At 40.2% G+C, this 19,420-nt stretch overlaps 1 protein-coding gene and 2 long non-coding RNA genes across 4 annotated transcripts; all 3 read left to right on the top strand.

The window, feature by feature from the left end:
• The first annotated feature begins 5,150 nt into the window (after window positions 1-5,150).
• On the top strand, window positions 5,151-8,202 carry LOC143413738 (uncharacterized). The gene is made up of 3 exons (XR_013094354.1): window positions 5,151-5,731; window positions 6,509-7,613; window positions 7,694-8,202. It is a non-coding gene; the product is annotated as an uncharacterized LOC143413738 (long non-coding RNA).
• Window positions 8,203-10,916: 2,714 nt separating this feature from the next.
• On the top strand, window positions 10,917-12,565 carry LOC143413742 (uncharacterized). The gene is made up of 3 exons (XR_013094358.1): window positions 10,917-11,170; window positions 11,256-11,367; window positions 11,448-12,565. It is a non-coding gene; the product is annotated as an uncharacterized LOC143413742 (long non-coding RNA).
• Window positions 12,566-12,680: 115 nt separating this feature from the next.
• Window positions 12,681-19,089, top strand: LOC112431838 (uncharacterized). 2 transcript variants are annotated; one of them, XR_013094351.1, is made up of 9 exons: window positions 12,681-14,163; window positions 14,271-14,413; window positions 14,536-14,672; window positions 14,783-14,876; window positions 14,980-15,072; window positions 15,147-15,373; window positions 15,467-15,638; window positions 15,736-15,863; window positions 15,972-19,089. XR_013094351.1 is itself a non-coding variant. In XM_076877144.1 (9 exons), the coding sequence occupies exons 6-8, from the start codon at window positions 15,272-15,274 to the stop codon at window positions 15,801-15,803; spliced, it is 342 nt and encodes a 113-aa protein (XP_076733259.1). In that variant the 5' UTR covers window positions 12,681-14,163; window positions 14,271-14,413; window positions 14,536-14,672; window positions 14,783-14,876; window positions 14,962-15,072; window positions 15,147-15,271; the 3' UTR covers window positions 15,804-15,863; window positions 15,972-19,089. The 2 variants fall into 2 exon arrangements, 1 of the variants encoding a protein (XP_076733259.1); XM_076877144.1 differs by having other exon boundaries at window positions 14,962-15,072.
• Window positions 19,090-19,420: the final 331 nt, after the last annotated feature.

Here is a 19,420-nt window from a genome sequence, read left to right on the forward strand (position 1 = left end):
GCGCACACAGACCTAAACATGCATTCCCACCCTCATGCACACATATACAAATACTCGGCGCTCATCCAACCTGGATACAGACACAAAGAGTATTTTAAACTATTCTGTAAATTCTTGGAAAGTGGTCTTTTTTGGGGGGGACCTCTGCTACTACCAGAGGTTGTCTGCACCACACCAGGGCCTGTGCTGCTAGCATAAACCAACTGAGCCTCAACCAGGGCCTGTGCTGTTTTATGAGGCCATCTCACTGCACCGGGGCCTGTGCTGCCAGCTGGATCCATCGGCACCATCCCAGGACCTGTGCTGCTGGCTGAGGCCATCTGCACCGCACCAGGGCCTAGCTGGACCCATAGGCACCACACCAGGGCCTGTTCTGCTAGCATAAACCAACTGAGCCTCACCAGGGCCTGCACTGCCGGCTGGACCCATAGGCACCACACCAGGGCCTGTTCTGCTAGCATAAACCAACTGAGCCTCACCAGGGCCTGCACTGCCGGCTGGACCCATAGGCACCACATCAGGGCCTGTGCTGCTAGCATAAACCAACTGAGCCTCACCAGGGCCTGTACTGCCGGCTGGACCCATCTGCACCACCCCAGGGCCTGTACTGCTGGCTGGGGCCATCTGCAGCACACCAGGGCCTGTTCTGCCGTCTGGACCCATAGGCAACACCCCAGGGCCTGTGCTGCTGGCTGGGGCCGTCTGCAGCACACCAGGGCCTTTGCTGCCGGCTGAACAAACTGCATCTGTGTTGCTAGTGCAAGACATCAGCACCACACCAAGGCCTGTGCTGCTCGAAAAGCTTATCTGCAATACATCGGGCGCTGTGCTGTTGATTGAAGCCTTCTACACCACATTGGTGAATGTGCTAGCAGAAGCCCTCTGCTAGCAAGCCACCAGGACCCGAACTTTTGGCTGGAGCCTTACTTGCCATCCTAGGTTTGTGCAGCCTATTTAATTCAGCATCAACAATCATTGTGTTTTGGATAATGGCTTTTTTAATAACTTTACTTTGCTTATTGGCCGTGGGGGACTTTTGGACTCTCAATTTTTCTAAGATGAGAACATTTAACAGTGACCCCATTCTGTGAGACATGGTTCCCAGATCTACATGCGTCACTGCTGCTATACATCCTGTACAATTTCCAATGTATTTGGAACAGGACATTAATCATTTTGAACTACAGAAAGATTTACCTCATCTTCAAAACCTTCTTGCTTTGTACAATTACAAAATTAGTTACGAAAAATCCTGCTTTGTGTCAACATTTCACACGTCAAAATCAATAAGTACAAAGCAGAGACTTCTGATCGTCTTACTACTGCTCTTATCTGGTAATGTGCAACCTAACCCAGGCCCTGAGCTGCAATGTAGCCAGACACCATCTGAATTTAAATCCTCACCTGGGCTGAAGATAGTTCATCTTAATGTGCGCAGTTTGTTACCCAAGATGGATATGATCAAGATCTGGGTTCAATCAACAGATGCAGATATTGTCCTCATTTCTGAAACTTGGTTGTCTAAATATATATCTGATGAACATGTTAGCATGGCTGGCTACAATATCTATCGCACCGATAGGTTTAAGAAAGGTGGTGGTGTTGCTGCTTATGTTAAGTCAAAATTTGATGCTACAATAGTTCTATCAGAATCAATTTGCAAACAATTGGAATTTTTGGCTCTGAATGTGAATGTTGCAAAGGGTCTTTGCATAACAGTTGCTTGTTGCTATCGACCCCCTTCTGCCTCCACAGAAGCTCTGCGTTCTTTAAACCTTTTGCTGTCCAGACTAAATTATGGGGAGCTTGTTCTAGCTGGTGACTTTAACTGGGATTGGCTCAAAACTGTTTCAGATGATTTTAAATCTTTCTGTGATTCTATCAGTCTTACCCAGCTGGTCAATTTACCCACTCGGCCGAATCTCAAAAGCCCCGAAAAGTCTACCTTGATTGACTTGATTTTGACAAATGTTCCTCATAAATTTTCATCTTTGGGTGTCTTTTGTAACGACTTAAGTGACCACTGTGTTGTTGCTGCTATTAGAAATACTAAAGTGGCCAAGTCACAACATGGTATTATTTTTAAAAGAACTCTTAAACATTTTAATGAGCAAGCATTTTATCATGATTTGTCAAATTATGACTGGAAGAAAATAGGATTGATCCCTGATGTAGAATTAGCGTGGGCATTCTTTAAGGATGGGTTTATGCAAATTGTGAATAAACATGCTCCATTAAGAAGATATAGGATAAAAGGTCGTGAAAACCCCTGGTTCTCCCAAGAGCTGGCAGATATCATTCATGAGCGTAATCTGGCTTGGGCCAAAGCGAGGAAAACAGGCTACCCCAGTGATTGGCTTCTTTTCAGACAACTAAGAAACAGATGTACTTCCTCTATTAAGAAAGCTAAAACAGAATATTATCTGTCTGTCACCACTGAGAACCTAAATAATCCACAGAAGTTCTGGAAAATCATTAAGTCTCTTTCAGTGAGTAAAAGCTCCCACGCTCTACCCACCTATGTTTTTAAGGATTCTGTTCCTGTTTATGATAGGAAGGAGATTATGAATTGTTTTAACAAGCACTTTATATCTTCTGGCTCTTTGTTTGACTCTCTGAACCCAGTCTCTGTAAAATCTGGCACAAACCTTCCGGTGTACACTGGTCAGCCATTTAACTTTGTTCCTTTCTCTGTGCAGGAGGTCTGTAAAGCTCTTAAACTGTTAGATCCTAGAAAATCTCCAGGGCCAGACTTACTAGATCCTTACTTCTTGAAACTGGCAGCTGATTTTGTAGCAGAGCCTCTCACAACACTTTTCAACCTCACACTGGATACGAATAAAATTCCCTCAGTATGGAAATCAGCTTTTGTTGTTCCTCTATTAAAAGGGGGCGACCCAGCAGTGTTAACTAATTACAGACCAATATCTAATCTATCTGTGCTGGCTAAAGTTCTTGAAGCTCTTGTGTGTGAGCAGTTAAAGGAGTTTTTGCACATCAATGCCATTTTATCTGAATATCAATCAGGCTTTAGGAAGAATCACAGTACTATCACAGCTGCAATTAGAGTGGTAAATGATATTACTATTGCACTTGATAAAAAACAACACTGTGCATCCCTTTTTATTGATTTGTCAAAAGCATTTGACACTGTTGATCATTGTATTTTAAAACTTAGACTCTTCCAGTCAGGACTCTCTGAGAGAGCAGTGGCATGGTTCTCAAACTACCTCAGTAACAGGACTCAGTGCATTAAATCTGACGGTCTATGTTCTGACTTTGTTACAGTGCACAACGGAGTGCCACAGGGTTCTGTATTAGGTCCCCTTCTATTTATCATTTACGTAAACAATCTTAGTCTACATGTGCCAGATGCAAACTTGCACTTCTATGCTGATGATACAGTTATTTACAGCTGTGGTTCAACTCTTGTCCAAGCCATCGACTCCTTGCAGAAAGCCTTTTCTGCTGTCCAGCACTCATTACATCAGCTTAAACTTGTTCTCAACGCAGACAAAACAAAGCTCATGTTGTTTTCTAAATCAAGGAGACGAGCCCAAACAATCCCATCAGTAACCACTCTTGAAGGTAATAAAATAGAGTTGGTTCACACCTATAAATATCTGGGAATCTTAATTGATGACTTGCTTACCTTCAAACCACATGTAGAGAATCTTGTGAAAAACCTGAAGTTAAAACTGAGATTTTATTTTCAAAATAAGTTGTGTTTCTCTTTTAATACAAAGAAGCGGCTTGTTGCTGCAACATTCTTGCCTGTGCTGGATTATGGTGATATTCTATATATGAATGCTTCTGCTCAATGTCTTCGAATGGTTGATTCTGTGTATCGTGCTTCTCTGAGGTTCATCACTAACCGTAAATTTCAGACTCACCACTGTGAGTTATACTCTCAGGTAGGATGGCCTGCTTTGGTAAGTCGGAGGAACTCTCATTTATACAGTTTTATATATAAGGCGATACTTGGGTTGCTGCCTTCTTATATATGTTCCCTGCTTGTAATGAAACATGCTGGTCGGTATTCTCTTCGTCCGCATGGTTACTTGTTGCTTTCTGTTCCATTTGCCCGAACTGAACTTGGTAAAAGAGCTTTTGTCCATTTAGCACCCTTGGCCTGGAACAAACTGCAGAAGGAATGGAAAATGACTGAATTCATTTCATTAAGTGATTTATTTTAAATCTAAACTACGAATCCTTGAGGCCAAGTCCATAACATGCAACTGTTTCAATTAGATTGATTGTCATTTTAACTGACTTTTTATTTTATTTGAATTTTATTGAATTTTATTTTTTATTTTATTTGTATTCTTTCACTTATTGTTGCATGTGTGTTGTTGCTGCCTGTGTTTGAGTAATTTCTGTAACTGTGAGACATCTGCTGCTGCCTATCTTGGCCAGGTCTCCCTTGAAAAAGAGGTTTTTAATCTCAATGGGATCTTCCTGGTTAAATAAAGGTTAATAAATAAATAAATAAATAAAAAATGGACACTGTACATGTACTGTACAGCACGGCCCCTCCTGAGAACCCTCAATGTCTACATGCATTTAAAACTGGGTGGTGGGCACTATGGAACGCCAGGACTGCCATAATGAATTAATTAAATACATCATTAAATAATTAATTAAATGTGGCAATAATTAATTAAAATTGGAATTAATTACTTAAATAAATAGTTATGACACATGTAATTAATTAGTTATTGACACATTTAATTAATTATTTATGTATTTCACATTTTAATTAATTATTGACACATTTAATTAATTATTGACACATTTAATTAATTATTTAATGCTATATTTATTTATTTCATTTTGGCAGTCCTGGCGTCTGGCTCTCATCTTGAAATAATTTTATCTGTCAGCCTCACCCATCAAACTCAGGGGGCGGGGTTAACGCTGCCCATGCAGCTTCTCTAACATTTGATTGGTTGCCGTGCAAAGTAAGTCAAAACAGGTCGATCCTAGATAATCGATTGCTTGTGTAGACTTGGGGCAGCCAGGTATCCCAGAATGCATTTCAAATCACAGGCAGCAATGGTGGTGGTGTAGTTTTAAAATATCCCGTTTTTCTGTCACCAACTACACTTTTAACAGTGTTTTAGCTGCCAATGTCGCGCCGTAATCTTCACATGTCTGGTCAGGTTGTCAACATAGAACATGTTTGCAAAAGTGCTCAGATGTTTTCAGAGATTTCACTAGCTCTGCTAACAGTTAGCATGCAGAGTGCACCGAGGGGGTTACGTTAACCGGTTTGTTTACATATTCCACTCTCCGTGTTCCACATGTTGCATTCGCAGATTCTCATTTTCACCGAACGATCGTCTCTTTCCGCCTGGTCTTGTGTCTCTGTGCTTCTGTAACATAAAGAACGAGCTGACATTTTTCTCACGAAACCAGCGATCAGCTCAACAGACCCTCAGTTTACCTGCATGCAGACGGAGGTCAGACAACAATTTTACATGTATGATCTTAAAACAGGACACAGCCACTATACGTGCTGCACAGTAAAAAATGGAGTGTCAATATTTCAGTGTAAACCTATTTTAACCTAGAGAGAGTATATACAACTCTGTGAGGAGTAAACCAGCTCTAACGTCAGAGTTAAAAGTCAGTGTAAAGTTCTGTAGACACGGAGTGAAGACATAACTCCACACAGTGTTGATTAGTACCAGTCCGCAGGCGTGTGCGGTCTGAGAGCTACCACAGTCAGGTAAGTTAAGTTAACATTCCCATACTGGTAACATTGTTTAGTAAGTATTTTTAAACTAAATAGCTCTTTATAGTTACACTGATGTCGAGTTAGCAGCATTTACCCATAGGTTTAATGATATTGTCGAGTAGCTACATGCTAACCATTGCTAAAAGTTCAAATGTTCGTTATATTCTCACTGAGTTAAGATTAACCTAAAACATGTTAACTATGTATTTCTTCTAAGTGCAGCTTAGATAATATTATTGTCACATGTCTAATGGGATAGTTTTAGCAACTAAATTACCGTTTATTAGTAAGCTAATAATCGCTAATTAGCTTCGAAGGAACTATCAGAAAAAGTGGGTAACATTACAATAAAGTTTACTCTACTGATTTATATTCTTTTAAGCAAATGCCAAAGGCTTACACTAATTTAGAATTAATTCAGATTCTTTTATATAAATTAATTGACAGCAATGTTAATGATATGTTAATATACAGTAATTGTTCACAGAAATAAAGCGAATTGCAGTAAGAGTGACCAATACTTGATAAGTAGACTAAAGTTATTAAACAATATTAGATGTTAGTCACACTTGGTCCATTTGCAGTAACACTGGTTGATAAAGGATCTTTATTAGCAGTTAATCTGTTACTTATTTCTTCATGCTGTAGCTGTTAAGTAATATTGACTTTTAACTGCTTCTATTTTGTATAAAAACTAAAGCTCTAAAGTACATCCACAGTTTTAAACTCTTTCCTTTATTATTTTTTTCTCTTTTGTTTTGTGAACAGAATATGTTGCTGCGTGTTTTGTTTGGTGGGGAGCAGAAGTATGTTAGGCTGTCTGACCTGGGCCCTATTTCAGAAAGCCGGTTTAGTGCAAACTCTGAGTAAGTATACCCTGAGTTAACGAAAACTCTGGGTTTTCGGTTTCACAAAGCGAGTTCAGATGAATCCTGAGTGAGTCACTATGACGACACACTCCGTGAAGCTAACCTGCCCCCTAGCAGGTTTACCACAACTAACCCTGACTGTCTCCGCCTCTTTGTCGGAAACCTGACAGTAGGAAGTGTCGGACATGGCGTGCCCCTTCCTTGAAGAGCCAGTAGATGTTGAAGCCCAAATTCTCCGCAGAGCTCTCCGCCGGGAGAGAGTGATCAGAGCGCGTTTGGACATTTTATCATTTCCTGATGATTTTCTGTGTGAACGTCACCGTTTCTCAGCACAATCTATAATTTATTTGGATAACATCCTCAGGCCATATATTACGCATGTGACACATCGCGGACATCCTCTCAGTTCTGTACATATTATTTGTATTGCACTTCGGTTTTTTGCAAACGGGAGCTTTCTGTATAATATTGGTGACGCTGAGCACGTTTCCAAGGCTACCGTCTGTCGGGCAGTCAGGAATGTTACAGTTGCACTGAAACGTCTCCTGTACTCGTCTGTGGTGTTCCCCGGTCATAGACCCACAAGATTTATCAAAGAGGGATGCCACAAAATTGCAGGTATCAGGATGACCAAAACTTAATTTATGATGTGGTGATACTTGAACTACTACTTAAATTTTACATTTATTTTCAGGGTTCCCAGGCGTGATTGGCTGTATAGATGGCACTCACATTCCAATCATTGCTCCTTCAGTAAATGAAGGAGACTATGTGAACAGGAAGTCTTTCCACAGCATTAATGTACAGGTACATAGTTCCCTGTAGCATGTCAAACTAACAAATTATTTCATTATAGTAATGGATGCTAATTTGTGTTCTCTGCACTGTGAAGATCATATGTGATGCTGCCAACATTATCACAAATGTGGAAGCCAAGTGGCCAGGCTCTGTCCATGACTCACAAATATTCCGTGAATGTACACTGAGCACAAAATTTGGACATGGTGAGTTGAGAATACTGTAAAATATATAAAGACCAATTGCTACAGGGACATTTGAACTGAAGTGTATCCTTCTGTCTTAGGAGAGTTCACTGGCTACTTGCTTGGTGATAGGGGGTATCCATGTTTACCCTATTTGCTTACCCCTTACCCTGACCCTGAACCGGGCCCACAGCAGCGATATAATCTGGCTCATTGCAGGACAAGAGCCAGAATTGAAATGACTATCGGAATGCTTAAGGCCCGGTTCCAGTGCCTGCAAAGACTCAGGGTCACCCCAGAAAGGGCATGTGACATTATTGTGGCATGTGTGATTCTTCACAACATTGCCACAATTAGAGGAGAACACTGTCCTTCTGAACCAAACATCAGCAGTGATCCAAACCATGAACATCCTGACCCTCCCACGGACATACAAGATGGAAGAGCAGTCAGAGACACCATATGTCACAATCATTTCCTTTGACCCATCATCTCAACATGTTGAAAGAAGAATAAACAGATTTTTTGTTCAACTGGCTTTATTGGTCGCCTGTATTTCCTGTACACAAAGTATTAAAAGATGTAAACCTCATAAAGTGTCTCTGTTGCTTCCTCCTCTGTAACAGCTGTCAATGTTTCTTCATTATTTTCCTGTAGTAAAGAAATAAACAACATTGCTGTTCTACTGTAAACTCATATAATCTGTGGAGTATTAAGAGTACTCATAACTGCATGTTGGTCTGGCTCAACAGGAGGCTGCACCAGATGCAGTACACCATCACCATCAACTGATAGAATATGAGGTTTATACAGGTCACTTATAACTTACAAGGGACCAAATGGCAATTAACAAACATATACCAATCACCTTACACTTCATTGTCATTATGCTCTCAAAGACAACCAAGACTGAGGGAAGGCAAAATCAGTAGGAAAATAACTTCACTACAAAATAATCCATTATGGTAAAGAGTTTATCAAATGAATGAGTAGCACTGCAAAGGTGACTGTGAAGAAAGGATGTATGCACATCATGTATTATTTTGAATTTACCCCCTATGTAGGCACTTGTGTCTTGCGGGGTTACTGACTCAGAGGATGTCCCCGCAGAGATGCCTTCAGCCACAGGGCGCCCACTGTTTTGGCTGAGGGCCAACTGCTCAGCCTCTGTGAGTGGTGGTGGTGGAGGACCCCCACCTGTTTTTCGGGCCTCCGCTTTTTTTCTGTTGGCTATAACGGGGTCACATTTGAGCATACAGAGTAAGCAAATATGTACTTGTAATGTGCTCAGATAATTTCAATAAGTGCTTACAGAAAGAAAATTAATGTAGCCTCTAACTGCAATTGATTTACATGGGACAAACAGACCAAGCACTGTGGCTCATAATACAATTACACCTCACCTGTTTGGACTATATTTTTATATTTCATTTTTACTTGCTGCCAGGAACGTTTGGGGCCTGTTGGGTTGCACCTGCGCTCACATCACGTCACAAAATAAAATGTATAAAATAAAAAATAAAATAAAATAACGTGTTAAATGGGTGGAAATCCCTAGATCAATGTTTAAAGTAACACTCACGCATTGACTCTGTCGGCTATGTTTTGCCATGCATGCTCCCTTTGTTTTGCAGCTGTGGCTGTGTTACTTTTTTCCGCGGAATTTGCATGTTATCGGCATATGCTGCCATCAGAATTTCGGCCTCAAGCGCTGTAAAATACATTGACCGCGCCTTCTTTCCCTCCGTCTCCATGGTGACTCGCTTAATCTGTGCTCCGCTTATCAGGGCTTTATGTATCCTCGTCCGCGCGCTTCACTTGGGGTTAAAGCAACTCCGCGTTGACTGAACTAATTGTTATCAGCCTTTCTGAAACGGAATATTCCGAGTTGGACAGTTCGGGGTTACTCAACCCTGAGTGTCGTTTTTCACTCTGAGTTTTCCAAACCGGCTTCCTGAAACAGGGCCCTGGGCCCTATTTCAGAAAGCCGGTTTAGTGCAAACTCTGAGTAAGTATACCCTGAGTTAACGAAAACTCTGGGTTTTCGGTTTCACAAAGCGAGTTCAGATGAAGCCTCAGTGAGTCACTATGACGACACACTCCGTGAAGCTAACCTGCCCCCTAGCAGGTTTACCACAACTAACCCTGACTGTCTCCGCCTCTTTGTCGGAAACCTGACAGTAGGAAGTGTCGGACATGGCGTGCCCCTACCTCGAAGAGCCAGTAGATGTTGAAGCCCAAATTCTCCGCAGAGCTCTCCGCCGGGAGAGAGTGATTAGAGCGCGTTTGGACATTTGATCATTTCCTGATGATTTTCTGTGTGAACGTTACCGTTTTTCAGCACAATCTATAATTCATTTGAATAACATCCTCAGGCCTAATATTGCTCATGTGACACATCGCGGACATCCTCTCAGTTCTGTACATATTATTTGTATTGCACTTCGTTTTTTTGCAAACGGGAGCTTTCTGTATAATATTGGTGATGCTGAGCACGTTTCCAAGGCTACCGTCTGTCGGGCAGTCAGGAATGTTACAGTTGCACTGAAACGTCTCGTCAAAGTCAAAGTCAACTTTATTTGTCGATTCTGCCACATGTACAGGACATATAGAGAATAGAAATTGCGTTACTCTCAATCCCTAGATAAATAGCAAATGAACATTTAAATATATTTAAATATAAAAGTGATTAAAAATGCAAGTAAAATAATTAAAAAGTAAAAATTTAAATAAATACAATTTTACATATAACAAGAAAGCTATACAATATACAATATAATGGGTAAGTGACATTGAGTGTAAACCAGGCAGAGTAGTGCAAATAGGCAAATAGTGCAAATGGAGATTTAGTAATGTACGGTAAGAGAAAGTGTAACAACAAAGTCTTATGAGGTAATGGCAGTCCAATGCTCCACAAAGTGACTGGTAACTGGTGCAGGCCAGTGAGTGAGTCAGAGAGTGTGTGTGTTTGTGTGTGTGTGACAGAGTTCAGTGAGACCGTGGAGGAGAGAGGGGGCAGAATCGGGAGGGAGTTAAGCTTCCTGACAGCCTGATGGATGAAGCTGTCCTTCAGCCTGCTGGTCCTGGCCTGGAGACTCCGCAGTCTCCTCCCCGACGGCAGCAGCTTGAAGAAGCTTTGCATTGGGTGCGTGGGATCAGCCGCTATGCAAAGGGCTTTTTTAGTGAGACGGGTGCTGTAAATGTCCTGGAGGGAGGGGAGAGAGACACCAATGATCCTCTCTGCAGCTCTCACTATGCGTTGGAGGGTTCTATGACAGGACGCATTGCAGGCTCCAAACCAGGCTCCTGTACTCGTCTGTACTCGTCTGTGGTGTTCCCCGGTCATAGACCCACAAGATTTATCAAAGAGGGATTCCACAAAATTGCAGGTATCAGGATGAACAAAACTCAATTCATGATGTGGTGATACTTGAACTACTACTTAAATTTTACATTTATTTTCAGGGTTCCCAGGCGTGATTGGCTGTATAGATGGCACTCACATTCCAATCATTGCTCCTTCAGTAAATGAAGGAGACTATGTGAACAGGAAGTCTTTCCACAGCATTAATGTACAGGTACATAGTTCCCTGTAGCATTTCAAACTAACAAATTATTTCATTATAGTAATGGATGCTAATTTGTGTTCTCTGCACTGTGAAGATCATATGTGATGCTGCCAACATTATGACAAATGTGGAAGCCAAGTGGCCAGGCTCTGTTCATGACTCACGAATTTTTTGTGAATGTACACTGAGCACAAAATTTGGACATGGTGAGTTGAAAATACTTTAAAATATATAAAGACCAATTGCTACAGGGACATTTGAACTGAAGTGTATCCTTCTGTCTTAGGAGAGTTCACTGGCTACTTGCTTGGTGATAGGGGGTATCCATGTTTACCCTATTTGCTTACCCCTTACCCTGACCCTGAACCGGGCCCACAGCAGCGATATAATCTGGCTCATTGCAGGACAAGAGCCAGAGTTGAAATGACTATCGGAATGCTTAAGGCCCGGTTCCAGTGCCTTCAAAGACTCAGGGTCACCCCAGAAAGGGCATGTGACATTATTGTGGCATGTGTGATTCTTCACAACATTGCCACAATTAGAGGAGAACACTGTCCTTCTGAACCAAACATCAGCAGTGATCCAAACCATGAACATCCTGACCCTCCCACGGACATACAAGATGGAAGAGCAGTCAGAGACACCATATGTCACAATCATTTCCTTTGACCCATCATCTCAACATGTTGAAAGAAGAATAAACAGATTTTTTGTTCAACTGGCTTTATTGGTCGCCTGTATTTCCTGTACACAAAGTATTAATAAGTATATTATTATGTATAAGTATATAACACTGAAATAATTCGTCCATCTCTGACCACTTCACCCACCCTTAACTGATGTTCTAGCAGTAAAATCTCAATCTTGGTCTTTTGGATCTGCTGCTTGAAGTGTTCCATTTCCAAGTCACATTTTTTTATTTTCTTGATCAAATGGGTCTTGTACAGCTGCTTTACAGGGAGCTATTGAAACACAGAAAATAGCATTGACATTCATAGTACATGCCTACTTAGGTTGGTTGTAAATCAGTGCTGAACATCTTACTGAGGAAAGGTTTGTTGGAGACGTGGCTGGACCCTCTTCCTCTTCATTTCCATCATCACTCTGTTAGAGACATAGAAAGTCCATGGTTTTATTATAGTACCACATTTTATTCAATTGTTATATTTTCCATTGTAAGATGTAAACCTCATAAAGTGTCTCTGTTGCTTCCTCCTCTGTAACAGCTGTCAATGTTTCTTCATTATTTTCCTGTAGTAAAGAAATTAACAACATTGCTGTTCTACTGTAAACTCATATAATCTGTGGAGTATTAAGAGTACTCATAACTGCATGTTGGTCTGGCTCAACAGGAGGCTGCACCAGATGCAGTACACCATCACCATCAACTGATAGAATATGAGGTTTATACAGGTCACTTATAACTTACAAGGGACCAAATGGCAATTAACAAACATATACCAATCACCTTACACTTCATTGTCATTATGCTCTCAAAGACAACTAAGACTGAGGGAAGGCAAAATCAGTAGGAAAATAACTTCACTACAAAATAATTCATTATGGTAAAGAGTTTATCAAATGAATGAGTAGCACTGCAAAGGTGACTGTGAAGAAAGGATGTATGCACATCATGTATTATTTTGAATTTACCTCTTATGTAGGCACTTGTGTCTTGCGGGGTTATTGACTCAGAGGATGTCCCCGCAGAGATGCCTTCAGCCACAGGGCGCCCACTGTTTTGGCTGAGGGCCAACTGCTCAGCCTCTGTGAGTGGTGGTGGTGGAGGACCCCCACCTGTTTTTCAGGCCTCTGCTTTTTTTCTGTTGGCTATAACGGGTCACATTTGAGCATACAGAGTAAGCAAATATGTACTTGTAATGTGCTCAGATAATTTCAATAAGTGCTTACAGAAGGAAAATTAATGTAGCCTCTAACTGCAATTGATTTACATGGGACAAACAGACCAAGCACTATGGCTCATAATACAATTACACCTTACCTGTTTGGACTATATTTTTATATTTCATTTTTACTTGCTGCCAGGAACGTTTGGGGCCTGTTGGGTTGCACCTGCGCTCACATCACGTCACAAAATAAAATGTATAAAATAAAAAATAAAATAAAATAACGTGTTAAATGGGTGGAAATCCCTAGATCAATGTTTAAAGTAACACTCACGCATTGACTCTGTCGGCTATGTTTTGCCATGCATGCTCCCTTTGTTTTGCAGCTGAGGCTGTGTTACTTTTTTTCCGCAAAATTTGCATGTTATCGGCATATGCTGCCATCAGAATTTCGGCCTCAAGCGCTGTAAAATACATTGACCGCGCCTTCTTTCCCTCCGTCTCCATGGTGACTCGCTTAATCTGTGCTCCACTAATCAGGGCTTTATGTATCCTCGTGCGCGCGCTTGACTTGGGGTTAAAGCAACTCCGCGTTGATTGAACTGATTGTTATCAGCCTTTCTGAAACCGAATATTCCGAGTTGGACAGTTCGGGGTTACTCAACCCTGAGTATCGTTTTTCACTCTGAGTTTTCTAAACCGGCTTCCTGAAATAGGGCCCTGACATTTGATGCTTTCATGAAAGAAGGTTAGAATATCAGGATAAAACAAGATAACAACGTTTACCTGGTCAATAAACAAGCTTAATTATATTCTAAGTCAACTACCTAAGTTGATAATTGTTTCTACTTCAACAATGAATGAGAATTACCTATATTCTTAAGCTTCATCTCATCAATATTTTGTGAAGACATAGCCTTACTCTACCATTTGATAAGAAAATGCATGGCCTTTTTTTTTTTTTAACAATTTCTGTAACATTTCTTTTCTCTTACCTTACTTCAGTGTGCCTAAAATTTAACATACCAGAAGGCAGACAGCTAGATATGAAGGTGTTTGACCAGTCTGACACAGAAGTAGACGCAGAGGTGTTTGAAGAAATAGTGAAGGGGTCACCTGTAACCTTCCGAGTCATGCTGAGCAATGAAGAACTTGGTAATCACTCACATACGTATATGTTTATATGAAATTTAAAGGTTGAGATTGAAGCATTAACAGTTAAATTTAATGCTTCTGCTTTGGTCATGTTCCTTAATGCACAGGTGTATCTCTGTCATCATCATCTTCTCCATCGGATGATACAATCATTCTAAACTTCACAATGTGTGAACCTCCTGAAGAAGCAGCAACCACTGAAGGAAGACAACCTAAAAGGCCATGCCATATAAACTATGAGGCAAAAGCTGTGGGTAGTGAACATTGTTAGTCTAATTTGCATGTTTGATGTGAAGTGTTTTTATGTAATCGTTTTCCAGTTTTTCTCAAGGTTTAAAAAATTTCTGACTTCATATTTTATGTCTATTTAAGTTGATTGAAAAAATCCTAACAACAAAGCCTGGTGGTGAACACATCATACAAGAGTATGCAAAAACCAAATCTCTGACAGATGCAACTAGAAGACAGATGATAAACATACTTGCTGCTGAGATGACAGAAGCACATGGGTAAGAATCATAAATGTAGTCTATAAAGAAACATTTTTAGTATTGTATTATTTTTAATTGTGATGTTCAATGCCAATTGAGTGACGGTCATCACTGAATTTATACATTAGGACATCTCCCCCTAAAAGTGTAAGAGTGATGTATGCGCAGGGGATTGTTGCTCTGTTTCCATATCTGGAAGACCCATATTCACAACATGGATATGTAAGTAAAGGGGACTTTGCAACATTAAACACATAGTTGCCCTCAGAAATGTTGATAACATTCTGCTTGTATTTAATTACATAAGAACATTACTATGATCCAGAGAGCGGTTCAGGATACCTTGCGTGGCGGTTGAAGACAATTCAAAGAAAAGCTGCAGAGGAAAGAAGTGTCTCACTTTCCAAATCTCCTAAAAGTAAGTTCACTTGTGATTTAAATGATTCTGATCTAATTTGTAGGCAGGAGTCAATCAAATTGTTTTTTCTTAAGTTGGCGGGCCAGGCCGTGGTCGATCCAGACCACTCACCACTGAGACAGTGTTATCAGATGAGGATGTAAAAGCAGCTATTGCTCTTTTGAGACACTCTGCTGATGAAGACACTATCCGTGAAAAGATGAAAGCTACCTTCATTTATCGGCATTCAATGGTCAGCGATGATAAGAATGCAGCAGATGTCTTCATAGTCTTCCCGCGGTTTCTGGACACACCAGGACTGGTAAGACATCTTCATTTGTTGAATCACTGAAATATTCCATGCAGCTTGCAATTTCACTCATTACACCTCTTATCTTCTATTTTTGCATTATAGATAGAACAAGATTTCAGACTCCTGTTTGATGAGGTCACTGCCAACAAATTCTTGGAGAGGTGGCCCATCGATCTCAAATCAAAGATTGTAAAGGAAAGTCATGGACTTGTACCCACCTCGGAGCTCTTGGAGTTGATGTGCAATGCTGAGTCAGCTACTGAAGTTGAGAATGGTATGACTGACTGTTTTTATTTGCCATTGTTGGTTATAGAGGCAATTCTGTCTATCGAATGTATTTTTGGAGTAATTCTTTGTTTATTCGTCTGTAGGCTGGGACAGTGACATGTCTGCTATCTTGCTGCTGCTACATCTGCTACCGCCATCTGCACAAGGGTGAAAGAGACCAGGAAAGATGTCTGCATCTCAAGCTGTCGATAACCTCATCAAATTCCTAAAGGTATGTTATTTAAAATATATATTCCATCACCGCCATTGTAATGTACAGTAAGGTGATCTAATCTAATGGGATAGTCACTAAATACTGCTGTTTAATGTGTTGTTGTAGGCTGGAACCAGTGTACAGCAGCATCTAGACAACATCACCCGAAGCAGTCAGCCCTACCTTCTTGCTCAGGGACCCACAAGAAGCAGCATCCACACCTTCTTCATTGTGATTGACAAGCATGCACTTCCATGTAAAGCGACAGGTTCAGTAGGAGCCCTTGATGAACTCTTTAAGGCCCATTATGTCTTTGATACGTCATACAGTTCATCCCTGACCAACTTTTTCACTTTTCTGCAAACAACCATTTACAACATTGATGTTGGGGAAACAAAGGAAACTCCCAGAGTTGCGAGCAAGAATGGTGCGTTAGTATCCATTGAGATCAAAATAATGAAGTGCTTTCTTTGCAAAAGTGATCATGGTAGACCAAACAGCCTTGTAAAACACCTTAAGGTAATTCATGGTCTCTGTACTGGGAGGACACTATATCTCAAATGTGGCCAAGTGGGATGCTCACGTTCTTTTAGTAGTTTTTCTGGCTTTAGAAAGCACCTGAACAAATGCCACGTAAGCAGTTCATTTGATTCTGCAGAACTAGATTTTTCACCAGTTCAAAGTGTTACGGACACAAGTACTACTGCTAATGTTGATGTGGTGCCTGAACATTTAGAGCATAGGTGTCAAACTCTGGCCCGCGGGCCAGATTTGGCCCGCAGCCTGATTACATTTGGCCCGCGAAGCCATACCAAATTACTATTAGAGCTGGCCTACTGGTATTATACAGCTAATATATATATTGTTTAGTATTAAGCTTTGCTTGTTCCATATTCAGGTTTTCAGCAAAACTTGTTTGAGTCCATAAAAAAAGATTCATTCTTATATCTAGAGGAAGATTTTTTTTTTCAATAAATATTAATGTTAGCCCGCGACTTTGTTCCAGTTTTGAATTTTGGCCCACTGTGTATTTGAGTTTGACACCCCTGATTTAGAGGCTGAGTCGGAATTATCTTCAGCAGACCTTGTAAATAGTTGTGCAGCTGTTATTTCTGATCTAAAGGCAGCAGGTGTAGGCCAAAGTGTAGTGAATTCTGTAGTGAATTCCATGGAAGAGATTGTTCAAGATATCCAACAACATGCTAAAGAAACAGTCATTAAGCATGTATTTAGTAATGAAAGAGAAACAGAAATGTGCAAGAAAGTTGAAGCATGTTTTGATGAGTTAGAGAATCCTTTCTCAGTTCTTAATTCTGAGTACAAGAGGTCAAAATATTTATCAGACAAGTGGGAAACTGTAGAACCAGTTGAATGTGTAATTGGCTCAAGATTTGACACAAGGCGAAATAAAAAGACTGGAACATATGATCAGGCAGTTGTTCAAGATAAATTCATGTATGTTCCAGTTTTATCAACATTGGAATCAATATTTAAGAGTCAGCATGTTGGAGAAATGTTGAAAAAATCAGACACTTGTGATTCAAGACGCAGAGATATTTGTGATGGATCTCTATTGAAGACACGCCCTCTTTTTTTCAACAGAAAAGCACACAGTTCAGATCCAAATGTTCTATGATGACTTTGAGGTTGCAAATCCTCTTGGTTCCAAGCGAGGTATTCACAAGTTGGGTGCAGTATATTTTACCTTAAGAAACTTCTCTCCCAAATGGAATTCTTTTTTGGCCAACATACACCTTTGTGCCTTATTTCATGCACAAGATCTGAAACGTTATGGTTTTAGTGAAATTCTTGTTCCTATTGTTCGAGACATTAAAGTGTTAGAGAGCGATGGTATTGAGATTCCACTATTCGGTGGTTATGTTCGTGGTAGTGTGGTACAGGTCACTGGTGATAATTTAGGCTTACATAGCTTGTTTGGTCTGGTGGAGTCTTTCAGTGCAAGGTACTGTTGCAGGTTTTGTTTAGCTGATAAAGATGACTTTCAAACAGAATTCTCTGAAGATTTCCCCCAAAATAGTGTTGCGCACCAAAGACAACCACACTGCTCACTGTCAGGAAATGTCTAATAATCCATTGCTTCCTTATGTTTTTGGTGTAAAGAGTTCATGCTTATTGAATTCACTGACATATTTTCACACAACTGAGAACTTCTCAGTTGATGTGATGCATGATGTTTTGGAAGGAGTGGCCCAGTACAAACTGAAGTTATTGTTTTTGTATTTAAAAGAACAACATCTTACATTGGGAGAAGTGAATTTGAGAATACAAAGTTTTGATTATGGATTCATGGAGAAAAACAATAGGCCAGTAGCTGTGAATTTAGGTGGAGAGTCTAATGATCTGGGACTGAATGCTATTCAGACATGGTGCTTACTGAGGAATGTTCCCCTCATGTTTGGAGATTTGGTAACCTCTACTGACCAACATCGGGGCCTACTACTTTTATTACTACAGATAGTTAACATTGTATTTTCTCCTATGTTATCTCAAGGTATGTGTGTATATTTAAAACATTTGATTGTGGAACACCACAAACTGTTCAAGATGTTGTATCCCCAGAAAAAACTTTTACCAAAGCACCATTTTCTTATCCATTATCCTCGCTGCATCCAAAAAATAGGGCCTGTACTTCATAGTTGGTGCATGCGCTATGAAGGTAAGCACAATTTTTTCAAGAAACTGCTCAAATCATTCAAAAATATCACCAAAACGCTGGCCAAAAAAACACCAGAATTATATGGCATACATTTGGCAATCTTCAACAACCTTTAGTCGGTTAGACATTGGTCCAGGAAAAATGGTGTCTTTAGATATGGTAAAAGGAGGTTCTGGAATTGCAATAGCAATGCAACTGCCCAATAGAGTTCAAGTTATGAAAGTGAACTGGGCTAAACAGAATGGTATTGTTTACCGCCCGCATTTGGTTATTTGTGGCAAAGTAGTGTCTGAAATGCCTGTGTTTTACCAGATTGAGTCAGTTCTGATAATACATGAGAAACTGGTACTTCTCATTTTGCCATTATGTACAGTAGCCTTTCAAGAACATTTCCATGCTTATGAGTTGACCAGGACAAAGCAAGATTTAGTTGTCTTTCATGTTGACAGCCTGCATTATCCCAGGCCTTTTGACATACAATTGTCGTATGGAGTGAATGACAACTGTCATTACTTACTGTCATTTGTAAGAGTTTGTTATGCTAATAAATGCTGTTACTGTAACCTGTATGTTTGTAGTTATTTTCATAATATAGGATAGATCACAGCCATTTAGAAATATAGCATCATATGATAAATATGAAAAAATAATGAAAATGAAATATTATTACACATTAGAGTGAACTTGGACTAAAAATAACTCTATAAAGTGAAATCATATTACTCTAAACAGTGTGAATAACCCTCAGTGTTAAATATTTTTACACATTTTGTTGTTAATTTTGACACTAAACTGAGTAGAATTAACACTAAAAAGTTAACACTGGCCATAGAGTAAATTTTACCCTAATTTTGAGTGGGACCAAATGTTATCTGAAACAGAGTTAAAATCAACTCTC

Source organism: Maylandia zebra, linkage group LG18 (assembly GCF_041146795.1).
Source record: "Maylandia zebra isolate NMK-2024a linkage group LG18, Mzebra_GT3a, whole genome shotgun sequence".
NCBI classification, from domain to species: domain Eukaryota; kingdom Metazoa; phylum Chordata; class Actinopteri; order Cichliformes; family Cichlidae; genus Maylandia; species Maylandia zebra.